Source organism: Mustela lutreola, chromosome 7 (assembly GCF_030435805.1).
Source record: "Mustela lutreola isolate mMusLut2 chromosome 7, mMusLut2.pri, whole genome shotgun sequence".
Classification (NCBI taxonomy): Eukaryota; Metazoa; Chordata; class Mammalia; order Carnivora; family Mustelidae; genus Mustela; species Mustela lutreola.
Window position 1 is genome coordinate 55,507,235 of NC_081296.1, and position 26,062 is coordinate 55,533,296.

At 36.3% G+C, this 26,062-nt stretch overlaps 1 protein-coding gene and 1 pseudogene across 1 annotated transcript in view; one reads left to right on the forward strand and one right to left on the reverse strand.

Annotated features, from left to right (window-relative positions):
* The window catches only part of SPESP1 (sperm equatorial segment protein 1), a 30,092-nt gene extending 4,401 nt beyond the window's left edge, over positions 1–25,691 (forward strand). The window contains exon 2 of the mRNA XM_059180932.1: positions 21,100–25,691. Coding sequence (XP_059036915.1) covers positions 21,100–22,136 — 1,037 coding nt within the window. The 3' untranslated portion in view covers positions 22,137–25,691. The remainder of the gene's footprint in view (positions 1–21,099) is intronic.
* LOC131835986 (prothymosin alpha-like) lies at positions 2,550–3,705 on the reverse strand (annotated as a pseudogene).
* Positions 25,692–26,062: the final 371 nt, after the last annotated feature.

Sequence of the window (26,062 nt, forward strand, 5' to 3'; positions counted from 1 at the left end):
AGCTTTACAAGCCCTCAGTATGCAAGCTCTTATCAAGCTTATGCTGTGTCAGACTTTCTAATGTCTCCATAGGCCAAGACAATCACATTAGGCAAGCCCATATTCACTATGGGAATGCACTAACCAAGAACATAAATACCAAGAAGTGCAAGGTCATAAACTTTTTTTTCTTCACCCCCTACCCCCAGCTTTATTGAGCTATAATTGACAAAATGTAATATATTTAAAGTATATGATATGATAATTTAGGGGCTTCTGGGTGGCTCAGTTGGTTAAGGGTCTGCCTTCAGATCAGATCATGGGTTCTGGAATCGAGCCCTTTATGGAGCTCCCTGTTCAGTGGAGAGCCTGCTTCTCCCTCTCCCTCTGCTGCTCCCATGCTGTTCTCTCTCTCTCTTTCTTTTTTTTTTTTTTTTTTTTTTAAGATTTTATTTATTTATTTGACAGAGAGAGACCACAAGTAGATAGAGAGGCAGGCAGAGAGAGAGAGTGAAGCAGGCTCCCTGCTGAGCAGAGAGCCCGATGCGGGACTCGATTCCAGGACCCTGAGATCATGACCTGAGCCGAAGGCAGCGGCTTAACCCACTGAGCCACCCAGGCGCCCTCTGCTGTTCTCTCTTTCTGTTAAATAAATAAAAATCTTCAAAAATATATATACAGTGTGATGATTTGATGTATGTCTACATTGTGAAAGGATTCCCACCATTGAATTAATTAGTCTGTCACTTCACATAATTACCTTTTGGGTGTATGATCAACAGTAGTCACCATGTTATACATTAGATCCTCAGGCCTTACGCATCCTATAACTGAAAATTTGTACCCTTTTACCAGACTCCTTCTATTTCTTCCACCCCCAACCCTAAAGTTATATTTCTTTATCTGGAACACTTAAATAATATGAACAAAATTACTTGTTTTGTCTGTCCGCAAAAATTTAAATTAACAAATTATAGGGAAACTGCTAGATGAGTAACAAGATAAAATGTTTCCCTTTGTGTCCCATCTTTGAGTGTACCCCACTAATGAAGCACAGTTATTAGAACTTTTTTTTTTTTTAAGATTTTATTTATTTATTTGTCAGAGAGAGAGCACGAGCGAGAGCGAGCACAGGCAGACAGAGTGGAAGGCAGAGTCAGAGGGAGAAGCAGGCTCCCTGCGGAGCAAGGAGCCCGATGTGGGACTCGATCCCAGGACGCTGGGATCATGACCTGAGCGGAAGGCAGCTGCTTAACCAACTGAGCCACCCAGGCATCCCAGTTATTAGAACTTTGATTTAAGTTGCAAGTACCTCATCTTATTTATGTTCATTTTAATATGAACATGTTGGTGTGTTAGCTGGCAGTTCTTACATGATGACAGATTTCAGGTATTCTTATTTGTATCACTTCTGTAGACTAAGGGATGTCTATTTGTGTTCCCCCTTAATGACATGGGTGGAAAATACAAAGAATTTGTTCTCCAAATTAAGGACATTCAGCCAGTCTGGTCCACCTATACATATGCTTGGATATATGTTAAGCTTTATGTATATGAGGTTTTTTTTTTTTTAATCAATAAAGCCATTCCATTTTTTCATTCTTGTGGTAATAAAAATCCTAGTTATATTCGAATCTTTAAAAAAATGGAGCATCTATGGTTCTTAGCTAAATTTTTATTGTAATCACCAGATGCCATAGCAAGCTTATAGGCCAAGGGCAAAGTAAAAACACATTTCTTAAAGAACAGAGACCAGAGGCATTCTGTTGAGCTTTTACTTCTTTGTCTTCATGTGAAAGTTAAAAAATTTATCTTTTCCTCCTTACTGAGCTACCAACTTTCCTCCAATGATATGGAACATTTTACTACTACCTTTAACTTACCACACATTTGAAAACTAACAGTATTATTGGGCTTTAAAGTCTTTGTTTTTTAAAACATAAGTTGTATATTAAGCACATGATCAGATAGCACCCATCTTACATTGAGAGATGCAGATTTTTTTAGAATTTCCTCTAATTTATGCTGTTTTTGCGTGTATGTCCTTGAATAGCCTACAGATTACTTTATGTATATGTAAGTTATTACAATCTATTGGTATCAGTGTTTTACCAGTTTGAATGAAATATAGAAACCTTACCTTTCTTTAGGTCCTTTACCCTCTCCCATTCACAGTATGATTGCCTTAAGTATTTCCTTTACATACATTGAGAACCACATCAGAGTATTATAAATTTTGCTTTAACTGTCAAACATAATTTGAAAAACTCAAGAGAAGGAAAGTCTTGCATTTACCCATACTTTTGCACTTCAATTTTATTCGTTCTTTCTTCCCAGTGTTCCAGCATTCCTTCTTGTATCAATTTCTTTTTGTTTAATGAAAGCCATTTTGCCATTATAGGGTAGGTCTTTTGGCAACAACTTCTCTTAATTTCCCTTCATCTGAGAGGTGTTGATCATTCTTATATTCCTGAGGGATACTTTCCCTTGATAGAGAATTCTAGGTTGACAGTCTTTTTTTTTTTTTTAAGCACTTACCAAATACGCCATTTTTCTTCTGACCTCCATGGTTGTTTGTTTGTTTGTTTGTTTGTTTTAGAACAACTCAGCAAAATAAAATTCCGGTTTATTGTTGGACAACATTGTTTCACACATACATCAAACAGGCCAAAAAAAAAAAAATAAACAGCAACTTCATAGACAAAAAAGGAAAAAAAGAAACCTTTTATCTTTGGCCTTTTTAACCATCTCATACAAACCAACTACTTATAGTACAGCTAAGTACATACACAAAAAAAATTACTGGAATTCTCAGAATAAGATTGTTTTTTTTTGTTGTTTTTGCTTTTTTTACAAGGTTTTTTTTTCTCCTTTGAGATTATAATGAACATGGTCACACCACAAGTAAAGTCAGAAGTAGGACAGAGAATGCTCCTCCGAAGGCTGATTTGGTCATCTGAGATCATTAAAAATGGCTGACCCCTAACAATATGTACAAAAATATAAAATGTTAATAAAAAATACAAATTTTCCTTTTTAAAGTACTTTTAAGAAAAAAAGCAGGGCCTTGGAAGTTTTGATTCTTTTTTCCTCCCCTGTTGCAAATTCACGTTGTAGTTTTGGTTGGGTGGCGGAGAGCCTGTGTCATCTGCGGGTGGCACTGCTCGCTTTGGGCAGGCGGGCGGGACTCTACTCGAAGGTGACCACGTTTAGATTCTGAGACGGGAAGTGGAGGGTGAATAGGTCACGGTGGCCTTTTTTTGTTGTTGTTAAGTTTAACTTTTCCTTTTTTGCTGTCTAGTCATCCTCATCAGTCTTCTGCTTCTTGGTGTCAACATCATCATCCTCATCATCTTCAGCTGCCCGTTTGCCTGTAGCTGCCTCAGCCTCCTCATATTCATCTCCATCCTCTTTTTCACCATCACCTTCCTCTTCTTCCTCTTCTTCATCTACCTCATTGTCGGCCCCTGCTCCCCATTTTCCTCATTCTCAGCGTTCCCATTAGCAGGTGCATCTCTTCCATTCTCTGCCTCCTCCACAACTTCCTTCTTCTCCTTTAAGTCTTTGGTGGTGATCTCGGAGCTGGTGTCCACGGCCGCGTCTGACATGATGGGGCACGCCGGTGATCCGATGCAGCGGATTAAAAAGAAAGCAAGAGTTGGAGGACTCTGGCGAGAAAGCTACCGGAGTCCGCGGTGGCGGAGGTGGTTGCGGCGAACGAAGAGCGGGACACAGGAACAATGCAAAGATGGCTTTTCAGAGCAGCCAGTAGGCTGACCTCCATGGCTTTGCCTGAGAATTCAAATTGTCATTCAAATTTTTTTCCACTATAGATAAGGTGTTATTTCTCTCTTCATTCAAGATTTTTTTCTTTGTCTTTAGTTTTCAGAAGTTTGATAGTATGTCTTGGCATGGATTTCTTTTGGGTTATTCTGTTTGAGTTTCACTTAGCTTGTTGAATCTGTAAGTTCATGATTTTTGCCAAACTTGGGATTTTTTTTTAGCCATTATTATGTCTTTGAGTAGTTTTCTAGACTCACCTTCTTTCTTCTTTCCTTCCAAGACATGGAAGACATGAATGTTACGTCTTTTTGTTATAGTCTCACACATCCCCTAAGCTCTGTTCATTTTTTTTTCAGTCTATTTTGTTTTTCACATTGAGCATTTGCCATTGTTCTGTCTTCCATTTCACAGATTCTTACCTCTGTCCCCGCCATTCTGCTGTTGAGCCCATCCATTAAGTTTTTTTTTCATTTCAGTCTTTGTGTTTCTCAGTTATAAAATTTCAGTTTGGTTTTTCTTTATATATTCCTTTTTTCCCTATTTATTTATTTATTTATTTATTTTTCTTTATACTATTTCTTTGCTGATATTTTCTATTTCTTTGCTGAGAATTTCTATTTTTCTTTTTCTTTAAGATTTATTTATTTATTTTAGAGAGAGAGTGTGTGTGTGAGCCAGGGAGAGTCGCAGAGGAAAAGGGAGAGAAAAAGGGAGAGAAGCAGACTCCCCGCTGAGCAGAGGGCGGGAGGCAGGACTTGATCCCATGACCCTGAGATCATGACCTAAGCTGAAATCAAGAGTTGGAAAGGGGCCTACTGAGCCACCCAGGGATCCCAAGACTTTTCTATTTTTCATTTGTGTCAGGAATGTCCATAATTGCTTGTTGAAGCATTTCTCTGATGCTGCTTTTAAACCCCTGTCAGATGATAGTAACATCTGTGTCATCTTTGTGTTGTTGTCTGTTGACTGTTTTTTCTCATTCAAATGGAATTTTCTTGGCTCATGTTGTGACCAGTGGCTTTTGATTAAAACCTGGACATTTGGGGTATTACGTTGTAAGACTCTGGATCTTACTGATTTATTACAGATTTACATAGGCCTCTGAGCCTTTAACATCACTTGAGTGGTGGAAGACAACTGTTGTCTTGTTACCACAGATCCCAGCTCCTCATACAGCCTTCTCTACTGGAAGAGAATGTATTAATTCACACTTGGTAGCAACATTTCTACGGGATAAGGGCAGAGAGGTTGAAGCATGTTGCTGCAGCCTGATAAGGGTAAAAGTCTGGGCTCTATACTCAGCATTTGCTAGTGGCTATAGGGCCACAAAGTTTTCTGTGGTGTTTGACTGGAATAGAGTGGTTATTGCCTAAAAGTTTTCTTTCTTTCTAGGCTACCCTTTTACTTGTCCTTCGGCTATAGAAAACTGTATTTTCTTGGAGACTTTTTTGGCTATGTCCATTGGTGCATTGGTGTTTCTGGGTTGCTGGCTTCTCCAGTCTGGGGTATTTGTGGCAAAAAGAAAACCCAGGGAACTCTCTGCTGTATCATTCTTTGGATCTTGAAGTTCCTAGTTGGTGTGTCTTTTCTGTGCCTTTCAGAATGCACGTTTTGAATCTGACTAGTGATTCATAATACTCCACCTAAATAACTTACAGAGATTGTAAATAAATTCAATGTTTTGAGTTTGTTTGAAGTTCTTTAAGTTTTCAATTTTATAGGCAATTAACCAGTGTACATTACTTTCCTAGCAACACTCCTTTTAATTTACAAGCAGTTTGATGCCAAACCTTAATGTTTTTCTTATAAGTCTTTAGCTAAATACATGTTATTAGTTTAATGTTAGCTTATAGGGTCATAATTAAAAATGGCATGAAATATAACCAAGTTAATGTCAAAATAAAATATAATTCATATTAAATATTGTCAGAGAATCATAACACTTAAAAAACTCTACATAGGACATTTTAATTGAAAAATTCTAATCATTATAATCTTATAATATGTAGGTTTCATAATAACTAATTTTTAAGACACCAGATGCTTGGTCTATAGCACATTTCAAGTGAAATTGCATATTCACATTATAATTATTGTATATTTTTCACTATATTTCTCAAAAAGTTTAGATATATTAGCTTAAGTGCAAAAATCTAAATTCTGCATAGATTTAGATATGCCCTGTTTATTTTCTGGTTTTGTGTTCTGTAATAACAACATGATCACCACACAAATGAAACACATAAAAAATGCTTTGTTAAAAAGTAAAGTTTTTTATAAGACCCAAATTTTACCAATATTCTTCTGGAATTTTAAATTGTAGCAGTAAGTAAGAAACTCCCTGAGGAAATATTAAAATTACCTAGTTTTATTGTAGACCTGTATTTTATTATTCTTTAAAGTAAAGATATTTCATATGAAAGTTCCCAAATTTGAATTACATATAAATTTTTTAAAAAATTATATTCCCCCTCCTTTTTTATTGCTTCTTTGCCCAAGATATAAGGTGACATGTTTTTCTTTCTTAAAACTTTCATTTCAAAGAAACTAGGTAGGCTACCATATAAGATTTTTAATATTAGCATTTTATTACCATCATTACATTTTATTGTAATTTTTGGCATGCTGTTACTTCTTAGGAGCATAGTCGTTTTTCTTTTCTTTTTTTTTTTTTCATTTTTGAGTGAAAGGTTTTTCTGGAAAAAAAATTGTTAGTTAAAACAGTTAATGCAGGGACGCCTGGGTGGCTCAGTGGGTTAAAGCCTCTGCCTTCGGCTCAGATCATGATCCCAGGGTCCTGGGATCGAGCCCCGCATCGGGCTCTCTGCTCAGCAGGGAGCCTGCTTCCTCCCCTCTCTCTCTCTGCCTGCCTCTCTGCCTACTTGTGATCTCTGTCTGTCAAGTAAATAAATAAAATCTTAAAAAAAAAAAAAAAAAACCAGTTAATGCATAATACCATTTTAACTTTACCAATTAGGAAACTTCTCCAGAAACAAAAGTGTAGTTTTTTGCATTTTTACAAAAAAACACATCTATGTATAGCCACTCTTTTAAATAGACACTGTAGAAGAAATTATTTGGTTTGTTACACCTGTTACCAATTGAAGTTTCACGTATGCTATTAGACATTTTAATTGATGCTTGATCGTATATTTTTAAGAACTTGAGACTTCCAAACATCATTTTTAAAACTTAATTAATGGGCACCTGGGTGACTAAGTCAGGTAAGCTTCTGCTTTCAGCTCAGGGCATGATCCTGGGGTCCTGGGATCCAACCCCACCTGGGACTCCCTGCTCAGTGGGGATTCTGCTTCTCCCATTTGCTCTCCCTCTGTGTGCTCTGTCTCTTTCTCTCTCAAATAAGTAAATACATAAATCTTTAAAAATACAATAAAATAAATCTCAGTATACAATATATCTGCATAGATAATAGAGCACAAGGTTTTCTTGGGATGATTTGTTATACAGTTTCATTAAAAAAGAAAATAAGCCATGTAATTTACATGTGTTAAAACCATTATTTGTTCTTTAAAATGACTGACTAGAGCTAAAAATCACATTTTTAAATTTTTAAAACTTTGTAATATCTCTGGCCATAGAAATCATAGTTTCTCTGCTGAGACAGGAGACCCAAATCACTTCTAACTCTTTGGGAGAAGAAAAAGTCTTAAGAGCTGTACCATTATATCTATAATCTTAAATTTAAGAGATATTATATTAATTTTGTCTTAGTTCAAAGTAATAAAATTTATGGCATAACAAAACTGGGAACTCTAGCTTAGTTTATAGAATGTCTTCAATTAGTTCTACTAACTGAATGAAAATAACATCTATTGATAAAATCAAATTTTTGTAAACTAGTTCTTTAAAAATGATTTTTTGTTTTATCTTTATGTTAATGTCCATAACTATAATGCAGAACAGAGTGATAAGCATGATATTTTAAATATATACATACAATGAAGTACACAAATCAGAGGCTTAATGAATTTTATGGTTAATGCCCCTGTGAAACCAATGCCTGAACCAAGTGACAAAATATTACCAGCCTAGACTAGTTTATAAGTATTATGTTTTAATGCGCACAACTATTTAAAATCTTGCACAGAGGGGCACCTGGGTGGCTCAGTTGGTTAAGTGACAGACTCTTGATTTTGGCTTAGGTCATGATCTCAAGGTTATGAGATTGAGCCCCATGTCAGGCTGAGCCCGGAGTCTGCTTGAGATTCCTCTCCTTCTGTCCCACCCACTACTCACTTATGCTATTTGCTTTCTCTCTTTCTCAAATAAATAAAATGTTTATAAAAATTAAAAGTAGATAAATACAATATTGCATAAAATTTAGGTGACTGGACTTTCCTAAGTTTCTTGAAAATTCAACTAAGGAGCAGGAGAAACTGTTTTCAGTCATATAGATGACAAAGGACTGGTCTCCAGAATATATAAAGAATACTTAAAACTCAATAATAAAGATAATCCAATTAAAAAATAGGGAAAGTATCAGAATACTGATTTCTCCAAAGAAGATATACAGATGGCCAACAGGCCTGTGAAAAGATGTTCAGTATCATTGGCTATTAAAGAAATACAAGTTGAAACTACAATGAGTTATGTCAACACCAACAAGGATGGCTGTGATTAAAAGTACAGATAGTAAGTATGGGGATGATACAGAGAAATTGGAACCCTCATATATTGATGGGAATGCAGTTGCTTTGGCAGTTCCTCAAAGGTTAAACATAATATTACCAAATGACCTAGTAATTTTGCTCCTGGATACTTGTTCAAGAGAAATGAAAGCATATATCCACACCAAAACTTGTTACATGAACATAGCAGCATTACCCATTATCACTAAAAAGTAGAAACAAGCCAAATGTGTAGCAACTGATGAATTCATTAAAAAAATGTGGTATATCCATAAAATGGAATATTATTTGGCCACAAAAAAGGAATGAAATACTGACTGTGCTACAATATGGATGAGTTTTTAAAACATTATGCTAAATGAAAAAAGACAGTCACAAAAGAATTCATATTATATGATTCCATTTATATAAAACATCAAGAATAAGAAAATCCATAGAGACAGAAGGTAGTTTAGTGTTTGCCTAGGGCTGAGGGAATTGAGGAATGGGTTTATTTTGGGGATGATGAAACTGTTTTAAACTAAGATCATGGTGGTGGTTGCACAACTGTGAATATACTAAATACCATTTACAATATACTAAATACCAAATTGTATACTTTAAAATATGTAAAAGATAAGTTATGAAGGTATTTTAATCCTAGTAACCCTTAGGGATTTTAATTCCTAAGATTGTAATTTACTGATCTAAATTTATATTAGGCTATTTAGTAAGGGCCAGTTAGAAGAAGTGCAGAGCCTTTCTGAAAATTGGAGCTATTTAACTACAATAATTATGATGTTGTTGTTGATAAACTTCAGACTTATAAATTAAAAAAAAAAAAAAAGAAAACTGCCTTCTTAGCCTAAAATAAGGGAACTTTTGTCTTAATGCCCAGATTTTCTCCCTAATAATTATTAGACTATTATTTAAGAAATAAAACCAAACAAAAAACTTAACAAAACCAAAACAAAAGACAGTTTTTATACCAGCAGATTTATTTTAAACATAACATGACATTTAGTTTTCTTCTACTGCATTCTTACAGAATTTTATAGAAAATTTTCTTACCTGTGATTATTTCCTTAAGATAAATTAGTGGAGGTACAATTAATTTATATACCTGCCAAACTTTGGTTCACTCATTCAGTCATTCGCTTTTTGACTGTCTGCTATGGCTGTAGGCATTGAGTAGAACAGAGGATTTAGAGAACAAAGCAGACATGGTCACAGCTTTCAAAGAGCTTACAATATGTAGTCGTTAAAAAACATTAAACAAATATATATAGTTAAGATTATCTTAAATTCTAAAAGAAAAGATCAGTGTGCTACTGAGAAACTAATGAAGAATGTGAAGATCAGGGGTGCCTGGGTGGCTCAGTGGGTTAAGCCGCTGCCTTCGGCTCAGGTCATGATCTCAGGGTCCTGGGATCGAGTGCCGCATCAGGCTCTCTGCTCTGCAGGGAGCCTGCTTCCTCCTCTCCCTCTCTCTGTCTGCCTGTCTGCCTGCTTATGATCTCTGTCTGTCAAATAAATAAATAAAATCTTAAAAAAAAATGTGAGGATCATAAAGGAAGAAAAATTACCTCTTTTTTTTTTTTTTTTAAAGTAGGCTCCATATGCAGCAGAGTCCAACATGGGGCTTGAATTTATGACCCTGAGATTGAGACTTGAGCTGAGATCAAGAGTCAGATGTTTAGTAGACTGAGGTGTCCCAGGAAGTTACTTTCCTTTTACCAAGGAAGTAATTATATAGCCAATCCTAGGTTTTATTGTTTTATTTTTTGTTTTTACCTTGTCTGGCAAAGATTGTTTTTAACTTACATTTCTTTTATGAACAGTGAACTTTAGCAACTTTTCATGTTAAGTGGCTTTTTTATTTCTTGTACTCTATTCCATCTTTAATTGGCCATTCCATGACAAGGAAATGTATGTCTTGAAAGTATTGTTTATTGATTGAAGTTTTGTATTGCATTGCTCATTTTAAATCAGATTTTATTATTTTCTTCAAGATCAACTCTAAACTTACTTTTTGCTTCTGTGTGAAGTAAATGTATTCTTTTATATGTCATTGACTGTCAGTTCCTACCCATACTTTGTAGTAACAAAAACATAAAATTCGGATTAGTTTTAGACATTTTTCCAAAGAAGACATACAGATAGCCAAAAGACACTTGAAAAAATGCTCATCATCACTAATCATCAAGAAAATGCAAATCAAAAGTACCATGAGCTATCACTTCACACCTGTCAGAATGGCTAAAATCAATATAAGAAATAACAGGTGTTGGTGAGGATGTGAAGAAAGGAGAATCCTCTTGCACTGTTGCTGAGATTGCAAACAGGTGCAGCCACTGTGAAAAACAGTATGGAGGAGGTTCCTGCAAAGTTAAAAATAGAGCTACTCTACAATTCAGCAATTGCACTACTAGGTATTTACCCAAAGAATACAAAAGTACTAATTCAAAGGGTACATACACCTTAATGTTTATAGCAGCATTATCTGCAATAGCCAAATTATGGAAACAGCCCAACTGTCTATCAACTGATGAATCGATAAAGAAGATGTGGTATATAAGGGCACCTGGGTGGCTCAGTGGGTTAAAGCCTCTGCCTTCGGCTCAGGTCATGATCCCAGGGTCCTGGGATCGAGCCCCGCATCGGACTCTCTGTTCGGTGGGGAGCCTGCTTCCTCCTCTCTCTCTGCCTGCCTCTCTGCCTACTTGTGATCTCTGTCAAATAAATAAATAAAATATTTTTGAAGAAGAAGAAGAAGATGTGGCATATGTCCACAATCGAATATTATTCAGCTGTGAAAAAGAATGAAATCTTATCATTTGCAGTGACTTGGATGGAGCTAGAGTATTATGCTCAATGAAATAAATCAATCTGAGAAAGACAAATACCATATGATATTATTTATATGTGGAATTTCAGAAACAAAACAAACAAGCAAAGGGAAAAAAGAGAGAGAGGCAAACTAAGAAACAGATTCTTAACTATAGAGAACAAACTGATGGTTACCAGAGGGGAGGTGGCTGGGGAGGATGGGTGAAATAGGTGATGAGGATTAAGGAGGGCACTTGTCATCATGAGCACTGGGTATTGTATGGAGTGTCGAATCACCTTATTGTATACCTGAAACTAATGTGACACTGTATGTTAATTAACTGGAATTTAAATAAAAATTAAAAAATAAAAAGCGTGAAAAAGGTTTTTGGATCAGTTTTAAAAAATATTTCTAAATACATCTGAATGTATGAAAGGGATATATTTTTGCCCAGTTGACAGTAGAGCACAATTTTGTGTATTTTACTTATGGATTGATTGATTGATTGATTGATTATATCTTAGTATTTACATGTATTTCAAAAGAGAGTCTTATTTCTCCAGGAAAATTTTATTATCATACTTCTGTTTTACCAGCATCCTTGTGGCATCTTTTTCTGACAATATTGTGTAGTTGTTATGTGTACCTGCTTGGAAGTAAGGCAGCCTCTTTTGAATGCCATTATTATCACCTACAAATCAAATATAATCTTAGGCAAATTACTTATCATTTCTAAGTGTCATTATTTTCCTCTCTGTAAAAACACTCCTCACATTCAAAGCCTTTAGCATAGTGTTTGGCACATAGCAATTGCTCAGTCTGTTGAGCTATTACGGTCTTTTCAATCACTGTCTTCCAATTTTCCCCTTCAGATTTCACACCACTTTTGTCCCTACAGTTGTTTTCCCATTTTTTTTCACTTTCCCTGTCATGTAACTAATTCTCCCATGTACTATTTCAAGAAGAGAAGTGCAGACAGTCTCAAGCACAGCTATGACATCTGTATCTGTGATTCCTGTTAAACCTTAAGCCTGCTTAGGAAGGAGCAGTCCTGCTTACTAGAGGCACTGGGAAACAGCATTATGGTCTCTAAAGGTGGAAGAGATTCTTACCTTACCTACATTCTGAGACATTGCTGTGTCTGGTTGGATCACTAACTGGTAAAGAATATAGAGGGGGATATTATAAAGCACACCCATGTAAACTACACATATCAAATGTGTAAAAAACTCATAGCAGAATAGTCTGGTCTTTGTAGGAATTTGAATTTTGTTTAGTTCATCTTTCTAGGAACTTCTGAAGAATGGGGAAAGCAGGTTTTCATAGTGGCCAGGGCCATTTGTCAGGATGTTTGAGGCTTAACTATATTTTACCACCTTGCCTACAAACATTTGTATAAAGATCAAATTGATTTGCAAGAGCAGTTCTGATTAGTGGAACTGAGAAATCAATATGAAGTATGTAGATGTTTTAGAGATACAAAAGTAGGAGGTGGGAAGTATGTGGGGAGAGGATAGATTTAACAATAAAACAATATGGAAAGAAAGGGTTCATGAAGAAGAGAAGTAAAGCAAGGTAGAAGATAGGGTGTTGAACAGGTTTTTTAATGCTGCCTAACTAACAGTGTAAAGGGATAATGAGTACTTTAATTTTTTTTAGGAATCAGCTAGCAGTAAGGATCTCCTTTTCCTATCCTTTGACAATCTAATTCACCTAATAGTAACCTGGGTGTCCTGTTTACTTCTTTGAGAAGGGAGAAGTTAAATGATTAAAAATGGAATGTTTAGGGTGCCTGGGTGCCTTGGTTAAGCATCAGCTTAAATGATCACAGGGTCCTTGGACTGAGTCCCACATAGAGCTTTCTGCTCAGAGGAGAGTCTGCTTTTCCCTCTACCCCTCCCCTCTGCTCTTGCTCTCTCTCTCTCTCTCTCATATAAATAAAATCTTTTAAAAAATAAGAATAAAAAAGGAATGTTCAGCAGCCTACAAATTGATGGCAACATCTTTTTGAAAGCATTTAAGCCTTTGTTGGCTGTACATTTTGATTTGCATGTGAATAATGGCCCAGAATTGAAATATTTACAGAACATATACAAAAAAAATTTATTATGGAAGAGCTTAAATATATACACAAGTAGAAATAATGGTATAATAAATCTCCATATATCTATAACCAGCTTCAACTACTAACCCATAATTAATTTTGTTTCATTGATATGTCCACCCATATTCCTTTCCCCCTCATCTTTCTGTTCCCTCTCCCCAACTTCTCAGACTTGAATTTTTTAGAAGCAAATTTGATACTTCATATAATTTTATCAGTATTTTAATATGAAGCACTAAAATATAAATAAACACAATAATAATGTGAATTTCACACCTAAAAAGGTAATTCCTTAGTATTATCAAATATCTGGCCAATGTTCAAACTTCTCTGACTCTTTTTTCTAGTTTGGTTGGTTGAATTGGAATTTGGAAAAGATTCATACATGTAATTCATTGATGTATCTTTTAATTCCATTTTAATGTATTCCTCCTCCATCTCTATTTTTGTCCTTGCAATATAATTGTTGAAACTGGATCATACGTTCTATAGTTTCCCATAGTTTAGATTTTGCTGATTATATCCTATAGTCTAGTTTATATCTTTCTTTGTTGTCCCATGTATTTTCAGCATATTGTTAGATTTTGAGAGACCTGTTAGATACAGGTTTTGACCATCTTTTCAAGATTGTTTCATAGGTGGTATTACATTCCTTCACCAGGAAATTCATAATGTCTGATTGTGTGTCTTTTTGTGATACAAGTAATCATTGATATTGATAATCATTGCAAAATGTCATAATTATAAGTGGCTTCTTCATCTGTTAGCTAAATATATTTGTAAATTGAACTTCACTCACTTATAGCTATTTTTCCATATGCAGTGGTTTTCTGTATTTTCTGTTCTGTTCCAGTCATCGGTACATTCATGTACAATGCTATATGATTTTTATAATAGAGATTTTATAATATATTTCAGTATCTATTGGGGCTGGCCTCTACTTTTCTGGCTATTCTTACTCATTTTTCCTTCCAGATGAACTTTATAATCCATTTTCCTAACTCCAGAAAACAAGTAATGGTATTTCGTTAGAAGCATATTAAATGTGTACATTAACAGAGAGAATATGACATCTAAGCATCTTTATGATATTGAATCTTCTTGTCTAGGAACATGGTATATCGGGTGTCTTTGTGGCTCAGTCGGTTGAGCATCTGTCTTTGGGTCAGGTCACAATCCCAGGGTCCTGGGATTGAGTCCCACATCAGGCTCCCTGCTCAGTGGGGAGCCTGCTTCTCTCCCTCTCCCTCTGCCTCTCCCCACTGCTTATGCTCTCTCTCTCAAATAAATAGTCTTTAAAAAAAAAAAAAAAGGCTTAAAAAACAGAACATGGTATACCTTTCTAATTGCTGAAGCTTACATTATATTTTTTGGAAGGTTTTGTTACATTCCTATATCAGTTTTCTGTGGCTGCTATAACAAATTACTATAAACTTGGTATCTAAAACTAACAGAGATTTATTCTCTCACAGTTTTAGAGGCTATAAGTCTAAAATCAGTTTCACTGAGCCAAAATCAAGGTGTAAGGCAGAGCTGCATTCCCTCTACAAGCTGTAAAAGACAGTATTTTATTTTATTTGTTTTTTTAAAGATTTTATTTATTTGATGAACAGAGATCACAAATAGGCAGAGAGGGAGGCAGAAGAGAGAGGGGAAAGCAGGCTCCCCACAGAACAGAGAGCCCAATATGGGGCTCTATCCCAGGACCCTGGGATCATGACCTGAGCTGAAGGCAGAGGCTTTAACCCACTGAGCCACGCAGGTGCCCCTAAGAGACAGTATTTTAATTGGCTCTTCTAGCTTCTGGTAACTGCTAGCATTCCAAGTGTTCTGACCACTTCATTCTAATCTCCGCCTCTTCCATATTACACCCTCCTTTTCTATGTATCAAAACTCTTAAAAAAACATTTGTGATTGGATTTAGAGTCTACCCAGATAATCTAGGATAATCCCCTGTCAGGATTCTTAATTTAATCACATCTGCAAAGACCTTTTTTTTGGTAAGGTAATATTTACAGGTTCCAGGGAGGATTTAGCCTAATATAATTACTCCTATAGATTTTGGACATGTCTTTTTAAATTTATGATTAGATATTTTCTTTCATTATTTGTTATCAAAATAGCATCTTCTTTCTCACCTTTTAACTGGTTTACATTGGTGTAGTGATTTCTGCATGTTGATTTCACAATTTGCTACTTTTCTAAATTATCTTACTCCTTGCAGTATCTTTTCAAAGGAACTCTTGTATTGTCTAGATGTCTAATTATATCATCTACATATAAACATAGTTTAACCTTTTTCTTCCCAATTCTCATGCTTCCAGTTACTTTCCATTGTCTAATTACATTGACTAATACCTCCAACATGATGTTGAAGGACCCCAGGTCAGAATTATACTATAGCCTATAAGTTTTAACATTCTTTTTATAACCAGCTTATGCTAACTGAGAAACTGTAGCTAGCTGACGATAGATAAGGGAGTCAGCAAGCAGCATAACAGGATAACGAATAGCGAAAATCTGTGTTTAACCCAGCTGTTTCTGGCTTCTGTATAATAATGCTTCTAATGCTTTGCTAAGAAATGAAAAATTGCTTAAACCCTCAACTCTAAGGAGCAAGAGGCTGGCTGAGGACAAAGCAAAAGCTGGCGCCTTGCACCCCCCCCTTCACCCGCTCCCCTCCATATGTGTAGCATTATAAATAGTTAACTTGCAGAAATCACAGTCCTGCAGGGTAGGAGTCTCCCTTGGTTTGCAAATGTCCTTGAGATTTACAGCAAAGAAGTTACCTTACGTTTGATAGCAGGAATGTAACATTTCACCAGGAGAGACTCCCAATTGTCTTTATGTTAGGACCTCATTAAAGGGAAAATGGCCTTGGCTTGATAGTAACCAGGCCTTCAATATCCTGATAGTTCTTTCATTCACATGCGTGGGCTAATCGGCCAGTTCTGCTTCTGTAAGATTGCTTTGTCTGCTTTCGCACGTGGGTCCCCTGATCCACTCCACTGACACCAAGTATGCCTGTTCAAACTATCAATCAGTCAGCTCAGCCCCTCCCGAAACTTGTTTGTCCATAAATAGTAATGGAAATATTAGTATCCTGATCTTATTTCTGTCTTTAGCAGAAACCTTCTAGTGTTTTCTTTATAGAGCTTTTATTTATTTTTCTTTATATGGCTTTTATTTATTTATTTTTTAAGATTTTATTTATTTATTTGACGAAGATCACAAGTAGGCAGAGAGGCAGGCTGGGGCGGGGGAGCAGGCCCCCCACCGGGCAGAGAGCCCCTTGCAGGCTGGATCCCAGAATCCTGAGACCATGAACAGAACCGAAGGCAAAGGCTTTAGAGGCTTTAACCCACTGAGCTACCCAGGGGCTTATTTATAGGGCTTTTAAAGCATTTTTCAAGTATCTAATTTATTTGGTTTTGTGAAATAAAAGGACAAATAGAGTATCTTAATTTTATAGTCAAGTAAATGTTGAGAAACATTAAGTAATTGCCAAAGGTCATTATGCTTGGAAAGTGGTACAAGCAGGACCAGAGTTTGAAAAAAAAAATTTTTTTTTTTCACTGCTCTATGCTCCGTACTCATTTTACTTAATATTTTCCTCCAGGAAAACCATAGATTCGGGACAATGTGTTAAATGCCTATGAGAATACGTAAATAAGTTATTTTCCTTTTTAAAATGTGAGTTTTTAATTGTTTACTATATTGAGTGATTGGGTATGTGTGCTTGTGTGTTTTTAGGGAGTAAAATATTAAATATAGATAAGTGTAAAGTCCCCTTTAATGACCTGACTTCAGTCCCATTTCCTTTCCTCAGGGGCAACGTAGTATAAACTGACAGTTGGTTTTTTTTTCTTTGTAATGCAAGTGCCAGACTTCAGCTTTGATTTTAGAGGCATCCATTTCAAAGAGCCAATGCATTTCAAAGACTGCTATCTTAAATATGCGCACTGCCAGCCAAAAGCCTCGATAAAGAGCCAGGCCACCTCCCTCTACTGAGGCTCCTTTGTTTTGGAGATCTTAATTGCTTTTGAGAACTGTCCTTTTGGGCCAGTTGTTTTTCCTCTTCCGGAGCTTCAAATTCATGCTCTTATGTTTTAAATTCATTAATAATGAGTGAACCCTAGAGCCCGGACATTTGATCCCAATACAAGGAGAACCCCTGGCCCATTTGCACTCTAAGCACCCCCTACCCTCCAGCTACCTTCTCTTTGGCACTATCTCTAGCTCCCTCGCTTTCCTGGGCTCCCGCTCGCTCTCGTTTCCCTCTCTCTGTTTTCCTCTCTCCATCCCCTCCACCTCCCGCTGTGTGGCCCCAAGTGTGCTATGTAATTTCCAGTTCTAACCCTTTATTTTATCAAAGTTTCGTGATGATGGTTGTTGCTGAAGGATGTCTTGCAATCATATTAAGAACCACAAGGGTCAGTCCAGTCATATAACACTGATTTGGAAAGGGGAAATGTCAATGGGTAGCTCACTCCAGGGCCCCGGTGAGCACTACCAGGCTTTTCTAGTCTACAGCCTTACTGTGGATAGGCTGAGACTGGCTCAAAACAGGCAACGACCCACAAGAGTTAGGTATGTTAGCTTGCTAGTCCATTTTTTATAAAATCCACAATTCACAGACAAAATGCATGATATGGGGTCAGCGATTTTAAGAAAATTATCAGAGGGATAATATCAAAATCTACCTCCCTTTTTTCACCTATCTTCGTCATATTGATCTTGAAGTAAGCAAAGCTTTTCAAAATATTACATAAAATGCAGAATCTGCTTTTAGAATATAGATCTCCAGACAAATCTTGTATTGATGGGTCCATGATCAAAGGAGCGAGACTGATACAAAGCGAAGGTCAAAGCTTTATTTCGCACCAAGCATCGAGAATCAAACTGAGAATCAAACCGACAGTTGGGGCCACCTCTTACAGAGAGGGTGACCCCTCCCAGCCTCACAGACTAACTTTTATAGAGCAAAGGCCATGTGGTTGAGCCTGGCCACACACAGATGGCCAATGAGATTGCAATACAGAGAAAGCCGCTCGTGCTAGGTCACACATGGGTGGCCAATTGAATTACAGTTCACCCCATAGTAGCTATTTGAACTAGCCTATCACCTTGGTCAGAATTGGCACCCAAAAGACGGGACCCACACTCCTTGGTAGCTAGGGAGACAGTGTGCTCGCTCCACTGATTGGATGTCTCCACCTGGCCTGACTCACCCCTGCATCAGGGCTCGTAATCTCCACCTGACCTGACCAGCCCTTGTATTTGGGCTCTGTTACCTGGGACTGGCCAACCATATTTTACTAGTTTCCCAGACTTGCTTTTAAGTAAGTTCCCCCCGGGGCGGGGGGGGGCGGAGGGTGGTACAGGGTCAGTTTAAGTTTTACTGCATAAACAACAAAATGGCTGTTCAACCAAGATGGAGCTGCTCTGGCTAAATAGGCCCTTACAGTATCTTTCGCCGATCATTTTGCCTTACTAAACTTTTCTCATTAAGAAATTATTTTAAAATTTAGGGGCATCTGGGTGGCTCAGTTATTAAGTGTCTGCCTTTGATTCAGGTCATGATCCCAGGGTCCCGGGATGAGCCCTGCATCAGGCTTCCTGCTCAGTGGGAGGCTTGTTTCTTCCTCTCCCACTCTCCCTGCTTGTATTCCCTCTCTGCTCTCTCTCTGTCAAATAAATAAAACCTTAAAAAAAAGAAAAAAGAAAGAAATTTTTAAAATTTAGAAATATACTTTCAGTTTTGATTAAATCTCCATCTGGTATTTCTAAGTTGTAAGAAGAGTTAAGGAAGAGAGGAAAAACATATAAACATAAAGTTTTTTTTTTTTTACCGTTTTGTGCTTGTGAAAGTGCTGAATAGAAGTACCTGCTGAACAGAAAGTTTGGTATTTCATTTGGCCTGCAGAGGGAGGATTTAGGTAGGAGTTATGCATTAGAGTTTGGTTAAAAGTGTCTTACTCTTTTGAATTAAGTCAATTTATATCCTTGATAGTGTCAAAATCATTTCAAAATGACATGTAGTGTAAAATTCCAGCACTTAATATGAAAAACCGTCTTGGGAGTAGGGGAGTTGAGGAGAATTTCAGAATATCTTATCCAATAATAATTTTTGTTTTCTATGTTGGAAATGAGAGGCTTGACCAACCACTCAGATGCTGCAAAATACCATTACAAATAGAACTGCCATTTTGTTTTGAGAGTGAAATGTTGTTGGTTTAGACTGGGAGCTGGCAAATTTTTTCTGTAAAGGACCAGATAGTGTTTTCAGCTTTGTACCCCATGTGATCTCTGTTGTAACTACTCAATTCTATTGTTGCAACCAAAAGCAGCCATAAGTAATATATAAACAAATGGGCAAGACTGGCTGGGTTCCAGTAAAACTTTATGTACAAAGATGGATATTAATGTAGGAAACAAAGGCAAAAGAAAAAAATAAATTTCCTCACAACATAAAGCCAATTGGCAAGTCCTTGATATGGGCAGAGTGACCTTCCTCTAGGAACTCAAGTTACCTTGATGTTGACACTTCGCTAAGAGCAAAAGGCAATATTCACTTAACATTATTCCAATTACCAGGATCCTGTAATGCTCCTTTAACATATAAAAATCCCTTTGGAAACTTCCTTTTTCTGTAACCTCCAGGATATATTTTAGCAGTCATCCTTCAAGCAGATGGCCCACAGATACACATTGGAAGAGTTTCATGAATAAGGTTTTACTACACAGTAATAAATGACCTTTGCCTCACAATAGTTAGCCCCTCAAGGTCCTGGAAACTTTGCTTCCAGATTCCTTAGAGACTTACACTGTCCTTACCCTCCTCCCAACTTGAAAATATATAATTGACCACCCCCCACAGTCCCAGTGCAACCCTTTCTGTCCATGGGTACTGTCTCCTTGCTTTAATAATATCATCCTTTTACACCAAAGATGTCTCAAGAGTTCTTTCTTGACCATTTGCTCTAAACCTTAACATTTCCATATCAGAAATGACCCACAGGTGTAGTTAGATCTTTGCCAGGTTGAAGGCAGTGGTATTCTGGTAAACGTTCAACAACTGGCTCTTTGGAGAGACTGGTAAGCTGAGATTTACAGCATTTGCCCATCACAGTTGATTTCAGACTATGTATTTGGTGTTACTAAGCAGGGACATAGAAAGAGATAGAGTGGTACACCAGTACATAGCATTTCTACCATACAGCTACCCTAGATGTAAATAACATGACCATAGATAATAGTAAAATGACATAAAATAATAAGAAGTGATAAATTTTTGAATACTAATTACCTTTATTTTGAATACAATTTATTTAATTGCAAATTAAAATAATTTTTAATAATGTTTGTGTTTAACGTTTGGTTTACAGCATTCCTAAAGATTGAATGATTGATTCTGGTGAGGCAGTAGGAACCAATTCCAGTACACTGCTGTGGGGAACGAAATGATCAGGATTTTGGTTTAATGAGCTACCTACTTAATCATATGGGAGAGTAAAAGCAAAAAAATTAAAAGAATTGTGTTGATATGCAAACTTTGTACTAATCTTGTTCATGTGTTTTGTTAAGAATCTGAAAATATATTTATATGTTTTATTTAAGTGAAAATCAACCAAGTCAAAGGTGCTTTATTTCTTGGTTCTTTCTCTCAACTTTTAAGTGCTAACATCTGAAGGAAATTTAGGTCAGTAGATTCTGTTGATATGTCATATATAATGTTAAGTGTTACTTATTGTTTGATTTTTTTTTCCTTTAAGGCATAACCGTGACGCCTGACGAAGAACAAAACTTAAATCATTATGTAGAAGTTTTACAGAACCTAATACTAAGTGTTCCTACTAGGGAGCCAGGTCGTGAGAAAAAATCAAAGTCTCCAAATAATGTTCATTCTATAGGACCGAAGGTATCAAGATTAAAGGAGATAATCACACATGGAGACGTTTCAACTGAAAATGATGTTTTAATCAATCCTCTTGGTGAAGAAACCACAGCTTCCCCAACTGGAGGCTTCACACTGGAAGTACAGAAGAAAAAACCTACCGAAAGCACAGCATTCTGGTCGATTAAACCAAATAATGTTTCTATTGTTTTACACTCAGATGAACCTTATATTGTAAAAGAGCCAGAGCCAGAGCCAGAGCCAGAACCAGAAATATCACAAACAAATCCATGGCTAAACTTTACTGAGACATCCCCAAGCCCAGAGGTCACCTCAGGCCAACCGTCTGTCACTCCTTTAAGTATATACACTGACATGAATACCGTCACAGAGCTAGAAGATGTTCCTCAGCTCTCAGGCGAATATGAAATGGGAACACCTGACACAGTAACATTTGGAAAACACCCACAGATTCTGAATAATGAAGACATTTTGAAAAAAATTTCAGATATTCATTCACAGGTACAACGGGTACCTCTTGCTGAAAGCCTCAAGCCAGAATACAGAGAGGACATTCGAGCCTCTAGAGAGCACCTAAAACGGAGCCTTGCTTTAGCAGAAGCAGCAGAACATAAACTACAAAAGATGTATAGATCCCAGCTATTACCACTAGCACGAAGCAGTAGTGGAATTGATGACATTGAAACTGTTATTAACACACTGTACAATTCCAGATCTAAATTAGCTAAATATTTAGATATTAGATATGTTCCACCAGAGATGAGACAGAAAGCTACTACAGTATTCAGTACATTGAAAAAAATATTATGTGTAAGTCAACAAGAAACTCAAAATCTTATTAGGAAGTTATTAAACAATAATATAAAAATTTTAAACCTACTTGATATTCCATGACAAAGTTGATTTAAGCAAACTGTGCATTCATTTCACTGGAGAAATAAACATTAGTGATTCACCAGTTGTATGAAAATATTTTCTATTCAATGTGCTAACATCTTTACATGTCATGTTATAAAAAACTTTCATATGCACAAAAGCCTAATAATTTAAAATAAAATTTTGGTTCAGGAGTTTGTAGTTTTTTTCTCATTAATTAAAAGTTATGAAGATCTAACCTTTAAAATGTTTAAGCTTTGATTTTACTTGAATAGATTAGTTAAGTTCACCCATTTCATAAAAGTTAAGAGACTGTGCAATCTGTATGTAGCCTGTTTTAAATAATTGAATATAAATGTAAAATTTTAGTATATATGGTCTTTATTACTCTTTCAGAGAATCTGAGTTTTCTGTCTGAATAACGAGGTTGGATCTTGAATCAGCTGCTTTATTGAAGATCTGTCTGCCTCCTTTAAAAGGTGGATGGTATATGGAGATATGTCCCTGTTTGTTTGTTGTTAAATACTTTTGGAGTATCAGTGAGTTACTGTAACTTAGACTTGTAATGTAGTCATTCTCACCTAATTCCTATTTTTGTCTGTTTCTATACATATACTTTGAAGTTTTGCAAGTCTTTTGTGAGGAATATGACTAACACGATTAAGGTTAACTGTGTAATATTGTGCTTATGGTGCATGTAATTCTCTTTCATGATTTGACCCATATTGTGTTTAAATTTGTTTGTTCTTTCATTCATCAAACCAGTCATTTATAGTTTAGTAGAGATTTATTGTCCTTTTATACTATGTGCAGAAAAAATGCTAGGCTTTGGGGATATAGTAAGACCTGTTTCTTCTCTCTATGAGATTGTATTACAGGAGGAAAGACACACATTAAATAAATAACTTTGCTAATTTTTAAATTTCAGTTGCGACAAGTTGTTATGAAGCTGTGAGAAGCTTGACCTCACCTAGACGGAAAACAATGGGAAAGCTGTCCCGAGAAGGCAGCATTTCTGGTAGTATCTGAAGGATCAGGGTGCATGTAGGGGAAGGTGGCATTCCCAGCAGAGGGAACAGCAAGTGTGATGCTCTGAGTTGGGAATGAGTATGGCAAGTTCAAAAAATAGGAAGTAGTTGGAGTGTAGAAACATAAGGTAGAACATCTCAAGATGGAGCTGGTGAGGTACCCAGGACTGGAATAGATTGTGCAAGGCCTTAAAATGTATATATATTGACGGTGCTAGCTGTTATCCTATCTATGATCGGTGAGAAGCGTTTGTGGATTTTTTTTTTTAAGATTTTATTTATTTATCAGAGAGAGAGAGGGAGAGAGCGCGAGCACAGGCAGACAGAATGGCAGGCAGAGTCAGAGGGAGAAGCAGGCTCCCCGCCGAGCAAGGAGCCTGATGTGGGACTCGATCCCAGGACGCTGGGATCATGACATGAGCCGAAGGCAGCTGCCCAACCAACTGAGCCACCCAGGCGTCCCTGCGTTTGTGGATTTTAAGCAAAATATGGGAATGATCAAATTGGTGTTTTAAAAAAAAAACACTTTGGCTGCAGTTTTGGAGGCAGACAAAAGTAACAGCGTACTAGGCAAAGGCCAAATTAGGCTTGGACTAGTTCGAAGGAAGTGTTAGTTTAGAGGTAGAATCAGCAGTATTTGGTGATTGCTTAGACATGGAGACTGAAAGAGTAGCAGGGATTGAAGACAATTCTTCCACAATTAGCTATATCATGAAAAAGACCACATAGTTTTTGTTTCACAATAGCACTCTTTACTGTTTCCTGTGGGTTTTTTTTTTTTTTTCATTTTGTGTGTGTGTGTCCTATTTTTTTAAATCAATTTTACTGTGGAAGATTTCATACGTGAAAAAGTAAACAGATTAATGTAATAGATCTATGTACCTAATGTCCAGTTTCAACAATGATCTACTAATGACCTGTCTTGTTTCACCTAAACCCTCATCCTTCCCCCTCTCCCCTATTTCATGTTGAATTAAATCCCAGATACGTTTTCATTTCATTTATAAAGATTATAGTTTTAAGTTTTTTTAAAAAACAACCCCAATATCACCACACATACAAATTTAATTATTCTTTGTCATCAAATGGCCAGTCATTGTTCAAATTTCCAGCTGTCTACTATTGAGTATGTATGAAGCGAAGATCCAAATAAAATTCACACATTGAGATTTATTGATTTGACACATAAGTTTTTTAATCTAAAGAGTTTCTTCCACCTTTTCTCCCCCTTGAAGCTTATTTATCCAAAAAATTGGTCATTTGACCTATAGTTTTACACCTATGAATTTTGCTGATTGTATCTCCATAATGCGATTTAGTATGGTTTCCTGTCCTCCATATTTTCTGTAAATTGATAGTTGGATCTGGAGAGGCTTTATCAGACTCAAGTTTATCTCATTTTTTGGTCAAGATAGTGTAGATCATCTGGTTGTGTTTATTTTTGTATTTATAGAGCAGCCTTTGATGTTCATTACCTAGATAGATTAGGTGTTGCAAAATGGACATATCATTCCTTTTTTTCTTTAAGATTTTATTTATTTATTTGACAGAGAGATCACAAGTAGGCAGAGAGACAGGCAGAGAGAGAGGGAAGCAGGCTCCCGGCTGACCAGAGAGCCTGATGCGGGACTCAATCCCAGGACCCTGAGATCATGACCTGAGCTGAAGGCAGAGGCTTCAACCCACTGAGCCAGCCAGGCGCCCCGTATCATTCCTTTCTTATTAGCTGGAACGTCTATAATGAGAAACTTCCTCTCCCTATTATTCAGTTCCCTAGGGGTCCAGTGTGTCCTGGAAAAACATAAAATTTTACTCTTTTTTAACAATTTTCAAAATAATTAGTTCGATTATCCACACATTACATACACAAACTTTTATATTTTGGCCAATCTGTTAGATGAAAAGTATTATCTAGTTGTTTTAATGTATATTTCTTTAATTATGAGTGAGGTTGGACAGCTTTTCTTTTTTTAAGATTCTTTTTTAATTTATTTAAAACTAAAACAAGAGCATGAATGTGGAGTTGTCATAGGTCCAGGGTTCAAGTTCTGATTGTACAGTTAGTTGAATGAATATGAGCAAGTCACTTAATGCCTTTATTCAAAATAAATTATATAGGCATATTTTCTTTTTCTTTTTCTTTTCTTTTCTTTTTTTTTTTTTTTAAGATTTTATTTATTTATTTGACAAAGATCACAAGTAGACAGAGAGGCAGGCAGAGAGAGAGGAAGGGAAGCAGGCTCCCTGCTGAGCAGAGAGCCCTAGGTGGGGCTGGATCCCAGGGCTGAAGGCAGAGGCTTTAACCCACTGAGCCACCCAGGCACCATGGACATCTTTTTATATTTATATTTTTATTTCTGGAAATGGCTTCTTCATGTTTATTTCTTTACTGGTTGCTTTTCCTTGGTAATACATACAACCTTTTAATGTAACAAGGAAATTGGAATTTTGTGTCATAGTTTTACAAATATTCTGTCTAGTTTATTATTTGTATTTTGCTTTTTCCATGTAGAAATCAAAAACCTTTATAAATCAAATTTACACATTTTTTTTCTTTGGGTGCCTTTGTGTTTTATGTCTGACCTTTCTCTGAGATTTTACAAAATTCCTCTTTTTTATTCTAGTACATTAATGGTTTTACCTTTTTAAAAATAAACTTTATTTTTTAGAGCAGTTTTAGACAAAATTAAGGAGGAAGGTGCAGTTTCCATATATACCCACATATGTATGGTCTCCCCCACTATCAATTTCCCCCACCAAAATAGTACATTTGTTAAAATCAATAAATTTTCATTGATGTATCATTATAACCTCCAAGTCCATAGTTTACATTAGGATTCATTCTTGGTGGCATACATTCTGTATGTTTGGACAAGTGCATGATGATAGGTTTTCACTATTAAAGTGTCATAAAGA